This window comes from Pleuronectes platessa, chromosome 17 (genome assembly GCF_947347685.1).
Source record: "Pleuronectes platessa chromosome 17, fPlePla1.1, whole genome shotgun sequence".
In the NCBI taxonomy this organism is placed as follows: Eukaryota; Metazoa; Chordata; class Actinopteri; order Pleuronectiformes; family Pleuronectidae; genus Pleuronectes; species Pleuronectes platessa.
The window spans coordinates 12181312-12189095 of NC_070642.1; the positions used below are offsets into that span (position 1 = coordinate 12181312).

General features: G+C 42.5%; 1 protein-coding gene across 2 annotated transcripts; it reads left to right on the plus strand.

Moving 5' to 3' along the window:
* Positions 1-712: 712 nt before the first annotated feature.
* On the plus strand, positions 713-3748 carry LOC128459942 (E3 ubiquitin-protein ligase rnf146). Of its 2 annotated transcripts, none has more exons than XM_053444908.1 (2): positions 713-851; positions 1401-3748. In XM_053444908.1, the coding sequence occupies exon 2, from the start codon at positions 1448-1450 to the stop codon at positions 2528-2530; it is 1083 nt and encodes a 360-aa protein (XP_053300883.1). In that variant the 5' UTR covers positions 713-851; positions 1401-1447; the 3' UTR covers positions 2531-3748. The 2 variants fall into 2 exon arrangements, with proteins under 2 accessions (XP_053300883.1, XP_053300884.1); XM_053444909.1 differs by having other exon boundaries at positions 1455-3748.
* Positions 3749-7784: the final 4036 nt, after the last annotated feature.

Below are 7784 nucleotides of genomic sequence, written 5' to 3' on the forward strand. Positions count from 1 at the left end.
TGCGTCCTTAGCTCTTCATGACTCAACTGGACTAGAATATCTACAAATACTCAAGTACAGGCCAAGGATATATGGGTGCATGTATACATTTGAAGACAAAATAAATATATAAGGAAAGTGCCCAAATCTCTACTATTTTTTGGTGTAGGTCATTTGGTTTTGAGAATATGTATGTGGGTGTACATAAACATAATGCAAATGAATTGGTGAGATGACTTTAAGACTGTATTTGTCATGTGCACAACAATTAAATGCATCAGTCGCTGGCAATGCCATTCTTGGGTCACAGGCTCCCTCTGACTGTGCTAAAAACAATCTAGAAAGAAAAAAACAAGCAAAAATTAAATATATAATACAATACAAAAAATTGAATAAATCTAAAAGTCATCAAATAAAATCTACACTTAAAATATAAATTATGAACTATGATAAAATATATTCCTGAGTAGAATGGATGAATGAGAATGGAAGTAATACTGATGAGTGGTGGTGCCAACCTTTGAAGTTGCACATAGAATGAATGAGGAATTAAGTCATGGGTGGTGTCAGCTTCGTCTTTTAACGTTTCCACTTTTCACAAACTAGTGAAACTTGCTTCTCTCTCATTGAGCGTCTATCGTCGCTGTAATATTATTTTAGATCTACAGAACATGTGGACGGGCACGCACTGTGAACAGGAGCGAGGCCCATCCAGGCGCATTGAGATCAGCTGGGCTCGGCCTTAACTGAGGATCTGAGCTCCAGCTGCGACGCGGTCAGTCACAACCTGGCGGACACAACTCTGGATCTAAACATGAATGCAGCTTCCTAAATCCCTCCAGCTGCACTTCAGCTACGAACACTTCTCGAACGTAAGATGTGCTCATGTGTCTGTGTTAGCGGGGAGATTAGCGTAGCCGGGAAAACGCGCTGACAGCAATACGGCTAGCTCAACATGCTATTGCCAGACTCTAGGTGTTGTTAGCTTATCGTGAGGCGAATGCTCGACCTTCACTGTGAAGTATGTCAGCTCTAATGTTACCTCAGAACAAACAGAGCAGCTTCTAGCACCAGTATATGGCATGCGAATTTAAATAACAGCTAGTAAGGTAGCTAGTCAGCTAACCTTAGCTTAGCAATAAGCCAGCTGCGTGGGTATCATTAACTCTGTCAAACTTGGAGGAGGTTATTATGATGGTATTTTTTGGACCCAACTGTCTGTTTATGTCAGAAACTTGATCCTTACGCGATTCTTTTGTAACTCTGATGTAAATACTGCAATTGGATGTAAGCATAAACACGATGTAGTGCTCTATGAGGGCGTTTCTCCCGAAACTGTCAACAGAGCAGCGCATGTCCAGTGCGATCACGGCCGGAGACATTCTCCTGTTTATTGACACTCTGTTTAATATGTTCAACAGCACAGCAGCAAACCGGACGCGTTGTGACAGTTGTGTTTCTCTGCTAAATGGCAGGCTGTGGAGACATGGACCGCCCAGTGAACCACCAGGCTCCTACCAAGCTTATAGAGGAAGTGGGAGACACTTGTGCCACTGACTCCTCCACCAGCAACACCACCACCAACCCGGAGTGCTCCATCTGCCTTCAGAGCTGCGTCCACCCTGTACGCCTCCCCTGCTGCCACGTCTTCTGCTTCCTGTGTGTTAAAGGTGCCTCCTGGCACAGCAAGCGTTGTGCTCTCTGCCGACAGGAAGTGCCAGAGGACTTCCTGGAGCGGCCAGTTCTCCTCTCACCTGAAGAACTGAAGGCGGCAGCTTCAGGGGTGAGCCGAAGTGGCGGCACAGGGGGCGTTTCCCCTGGAGACTCTGCATGGTACTATGAAGGGCGCAACGGCTGGTGGCAGTATGATGAGAGGACCACCCGAGAGCTGGAGGAGGCCTTTTCCAGGGATAAGAAGAGCACAGAGATGCTGATTGCAGGGTTTCTTTATGTGGCCGACCTGGAGAACATGGTGCAGTATCGCCGCAATGAGCATGGCCGCAGGCGCAAGATAAAGCGGGACGCTGTAGATATCCCCAAGAAGGGTGTGGCAGGACTGAGGTTAGACCCTGATCCTCCCACCAACCCAGCTTCACCCATTGTCTCGCCAGCTGCAATAGAACGCGTCAGCTCAGCTGATGGAGCAGACACTGCAGGACAATCACAGCCTCCATCAGTTGGCATTTTGTCTCTCCCTCCTGTTAGACCTCCGACACTCCTGGGGCGCCACCTAACAAGTCCTTTCTCTCCCTCACTCTCAGCCATTGAAGACTCTCTCTCCCAGCTCCTAATTAGCCAGCCAGAGGGGGAAGAGGTGGATGGAGACGATGAGCTCCAGACATACGAGTATGCATCTGGCAACAGTGAGAGTGATGAAGAAACAGAGAGTGAGAGAGGGAGAGCAGCTTTGGTTCCACGGAGAAGCCTTAGACAAAGACTGCTAAGAGAGGACCAGCCAGCCAGAATGCCTCCCCGGGGCGGACCCTCCAACTCCGCCCCCAGTCTCCGCTCAAGTAGTCCCGATGGACAGTGCACTGTGACAGAGGTGTGACTGCCACTGAACAATGGTGTCTGTCCTCCGGGTAACAGACCTTAAACTAATCAGTTTAGCAAAAAAGACATTGGAAATCTATTATGCATCTTTTAAAGGTCCTTTGAAATGAAAAATCCATCATTGTAGTAGTGTTTCTGATATTTGAGCCGTTTCAGACATGACCTCCGGGTAAAACCCAGAGAATTGATTACGGTGTTAACTCGGTTTGCCTTTCACACATGTGCCACACAGACACGTTCACAACAGCAACAAATCCACCAACTGCACAGTCCACAGTACTGGTCACAGATGTCTACTTAGATGTGTGGACTAATATTTAAGGACTTAACATATGAGAAACCCGTGGTCCTCTTTTTCATGCTCCAAAAACAGTTACTCTATTACAGCCATTTCATTGGACCTTTAACACAACATTTCACTTTTTTGTTTAAGACTTCTAAACCTAGTTTTGGGCAGCGCTCTGATATAGAGTTAGAGATATCAGGCATCGCTCTCTGCAACAGTCTTGTTAACAGGTTAAAAGGGCTGTGAGAAACTCTATCACCTTTTTGACGGGTGTCAAAACAAACTACCACCCGTCACTGCGCAATACAACAAAACTAATCCCTCTGTGTTCTCTGTTCTCTCCGGACCTCCTGTTTGATTTTCTTTGTGGAGTGATAATATAAGAGTTTCACTGTAGCACCTTATGTACCAATTACAGATGGTAGAACAGATTTCCTGCTTTGCTGATTTGGTTTGTTGAAGTAATGAAGTTTTAATTAGGATCCAATGATTAACTATTTAAACTGGAATTTGTGTGTGTGTTTGTCTTTGAGTTCTCTTACTTTGAGTGTAAAAGTCTTGTTTAAATAGTAACTTGTGTGTTTTCTGTTGGCGTGACTGGTGTTGGGTGCTCAAAGGCTACTGGCAGAACCACTGGAAATATTCAGCTATATATATATATATGTAGAGTGACACATTTGGATCTCTGTCTACTCTCAATAGGGCCACTATCAACGCACTAACACTGACATGTACTCTGGAAGAGCCGAGCTGCCCTCGCACGCTCTGTTTTCTTCTCCTTCTGCTCCAGCTGCTATTATTTTAACTGTGAACTCGTCATAGTCGGTGTCTTACTGGCTGAATTACCTTAAACTGTCTTCTGTCTGTGTGCTGTTGCCCTTGTGGTGTTTTTGTCTGCGTATTAAAAGTGTTATGATTTGAAAACCTAAATTGTCTGTTTGTTTAAAATTGAGGAATACACAGTGGATTGTGTTACAATGTGGGTTGAGATTTCAGTCTAAATGCAGTGTTCCTTAAACGTCCACAGGATGGCGCTGTTGCACCAATTAAGTAGCCCTGTTTGAGGGCTACTTAATTGGAAACAAACAGGCTGATGTGTTCTTAGTAGTAAGACATGGCATTTGTGTGGACACAGTACATAAGAATACATGTTTAAAGTGAAATATATATATATATACTACTGTAATTTCCCTTTGGTAATTTAAGGAATGGTTTTTGCCGTAAGATTTGCTAGAACCTCAGCAAGATATCAAAATGTCCCAAAAATGTTAGAAATTATGTTTGACTTATAATTCCCTTCTATCTGCAGTTGTAGATGATTCAGCACCAAAGAAATGTGAAATCGATTGAACTTCAATGACAACTAAGAGTCAAAAGGGATGTTTATGGTTTTGAGACTTGACAATCATTTGTTTTACACTAATTTACTATACAATCCTGTATATGTCATCATTCTCTTTTTTACCTTCGATCTTAATATTGAATATTCATGATAACTAAAGAAGATCCTTGCAGACAGTTGTGTTTATGAATCTCTTAGGGCTCTAACAAATGTCTTGGGTCTGACATCAGATACTGAATTAGAAAGCAAGAGTCGTCTTTATTCTACATTCAATTGTTTTAACTAACTAATGCAGTTTTGTAGACATGTAGAGAGAAACCGGTTAGTTCTCTAAACTAATGTATTTTTCAACAACATGAGCGCTAACTTTTTTAGTCACCCCCTCTTTCATAAAGCAGTTGTTGTTCTTACTGGACTGTGGGACTTTGGCCACTTGCTACACAGTGACTGGTGCAGATTGAAATTCACTGGTTTGTGTAAAGCTGAGATGTTGCTCAAAACAAGATGATGCAGCTGAGCAGCAGCGTTTGCTAGCTGAAGAACACCACAGGCTCCTTGTGTGTAATCTCACCGTGACTTGAATAAGAAACAAGGTTTAATGAGCCAGTCTTTGGCCGGTTTCTTTACAGAGCGTCAACAGAACTGTGCACACTGTAACTTCGACGATCAAGCGGCCTTAATGTAGACTGACAAAATGTGTCTCTGCTTTTGAATACTTTTGGGATACTTAGCATGTTTGAAATATATGAACTGCATATGTACATAATATGCCTCCACACCAGTGAAAGCTGTAGCTAGGAGCATTATGTTTTCAGTTTGTTGGCCTCATTAATGCAATATCTCAGCAACACCGTGTAAGAATCCCTGAGATTTTGGGCAGAAATGTTCACTTGGACTCAAAGAAGAAATTAGACACAGATCTCACGAAACAAGATTTGTGGCATCTTGAACGTGCTGTCTCAAGATTGCTTGAAGAATGTCTTAAATTTTGGTGCAAAGGTTCACATGGACGAACCGATTTGATTTTGGTGGTCAAAGGTCACAGGCCAAGATCACTGTGACCTAACGTTTTGTGAACGAGATCCACAAGGGATACCTGGAGGGAATTTCATCACCTTTGGCATTAACATTCAGTTAGACTAAATGATGACCTGATTAAAAAGCAGAGGGAAAGCTTCAAGGTCACTGTGACCTCACAAAACAAGCTTTTGGTCATAAATGATGTATTCATTTGCTGAAAAAAAAGGCAGTTAATAGATCGCATACGGAGGTAATTGAAGTTAATGATGATTTAATTACTCTTACTTTATTTCCCACTATTTGTTCACATTATTTCATCTCACCCCTCGTGCACCAGTCAAAGCATCATACATCACATGTGATTTATTTTTCCTGCATGCTGGACTTGGTACAGATATATCAGTAATATGCATGACCTTAGCTGGCCTGTCATACACCCTGATGGACATATTTCTATGCCATGGAAACAGGGACTGTATTTAGATTGAATAAATATGTGTAGGGCAGCATTTCGCGAGAGACGCGCAGGGACATGAGACATGTGGTGACAGTGTGAAGAAGAGCAGATATTGCAGATTAGATGCTGTCGACGGAGGACCAATGACACTGATTCTTTAGGTTAAAAGTGGAGAGAAAGTGCATGTGCGTGTGTGTGTTTGTCTTGTGTGCATGATTCAGAGGCCATGAGTACTTGTGGGTCCTGGCATCCATATGATAGGGGCCAGACATAGTTTCCTTGCTGAACCTCGCAGACAGACAGGCAGACAGCTCTTCTATACGTTTTCAAACGCATAGCTTCACTTTAACTCTCTCATACGCGCTCAAATGCCTGCTGCGGCTCCACTCTTCACACTACAGGAAATACACACGCTGTCTACAATCCCTCCACAAATAGTCCTGTCGTGCCCACGTCTCTCTCCACCCCGAGGTCCACAGTAGAGCATTGTTGTTGTGTGGATTATGTCTGACCTTGTTATTGTAGGGGCTAGGTCGACTGGTGGTCGGCCTCAAGTATATGTTTACTTACAAAGCTGCAATTTTAAAATGGCTTAATTGAAAAAAAATGTCCTGTGACATATACGTAAAACGGTGCAGTTGCTGGATCGATATCAAAATCATAAACGGAAGAATTTAGGCCATGCATGCTGTGTGCACTATGTCATTTCTAATCATAATGCTGAGATTCACAGACTGGGTATCTCACTCACACAGGAGCCAGGAATGACCTCACCCCTACTGTAACCATCATCCACCATTAGAGCCTATCAGGTGTCGCGCCTCTCTAATCCAGCTGCTACTGCACCGTTCATAAAAGCCAGGCGCCACGTCGTTAAGATGATGACTAAAATCATAAAGTTGATATTGTCGGTATTCTCCGTTTCTAATTTCAGTAGCCTGAGACTGCACAGTGTGTAGACTATGGACTACTCCACTGTATCAGATAGTCATTCATGCATGTGTCATTTTCCACCAATTCAGGTTGAGGAGGATGATTTACTGTTGGTATATTGAAATTATTTGTTTCGTAATTTTGTGGTGAATATGAATGTATGCACTGGTCATTTTTCAATATTAAGGATACTGTATGAGCGAGGACTATATGTGCTTATAAATATTTCCCGACACATGTTGTGCAAAAAACAGCAGGCGAGGTGGAATTGTTGAGCCACGTGATGAGAAGTCTCATTGAAATTTCGGTGGGCACAGTTTTTTTAACTTTGAACAGAGCGGGGCAATTTTTTAAGCCATTGTGCTAAGCTCTGCTAATCACCTGTCAGCTCACATCATGTTTAACTCTGCCAGGGTCAAGTTTTCCTCTCAGTTTGTGTGTTAGTTAGTTTGTTAATGTGATGGAAATTCATCTTGAGATTTGAAATAATGAAATTCTCAGACTTGAGTTGCCATTGAGTCTTTATAATAGTAATCTCTGCAGAATTACACAACAAGCACAGGTGCTCAGAATGGAACAACTGGCTGCAAGTGAAAAAAAGCCAGGACTTCTACAAAGAGGCGTTTCACAAGCCAATATGAAAAAAAGAAGATATGCCAGAACTAATACAAAGAGTTGCTTCATAAACTTAATATGATAAAGATATGAAATCCTCCTCTGTGTCTATCTGCTGGGTCCGTCCGCTGTAACAAACTCCCTGTTTGCCAAGGCCACAGCATTGAGACACCTGGTCAGTTGAATTTTCCCATAAATTTATTAGCAGGATTCCACAAAAGCTTCTGACCAGGTTACCAGAAAAATTGACATAATTGGCATAATATGTGTCAGGGAAGAACACACATTATTTTGGTACAGTTTCAGATCAGAGGGCGGATGATTTTTTTTTCACTTAATTAAACATTGTGTGATTGGGCGTGTTGCAAAATTGTCATGTTTTCTAAGAGGATAACAAAAAATCAGGCTTGTTTAGGTGTGTGTAATTTGGTGCAGAGCAAAAGAAACCAACAGATCGAGGGAATTTTAAATATGGTTTCATAAGTGGATTGTAAAGACATCAAAGCCCTACCTTCTCAGCAAAGCAAGACGTCAACACCAATCTGCAGCAATATCTGAAGATGAAAAGCCCTCTTCTGTAAAGACCGTAATCTGAGCAT

Coding starts and splice junctions, on each gene's coding strand:
- LOC128459942 (XM_053444908.1), top strand. CDS start 1,448: ATGGCAGGCTGTGGAGACATGGACCGCCCAGTGAACCACCAGGCTCCT.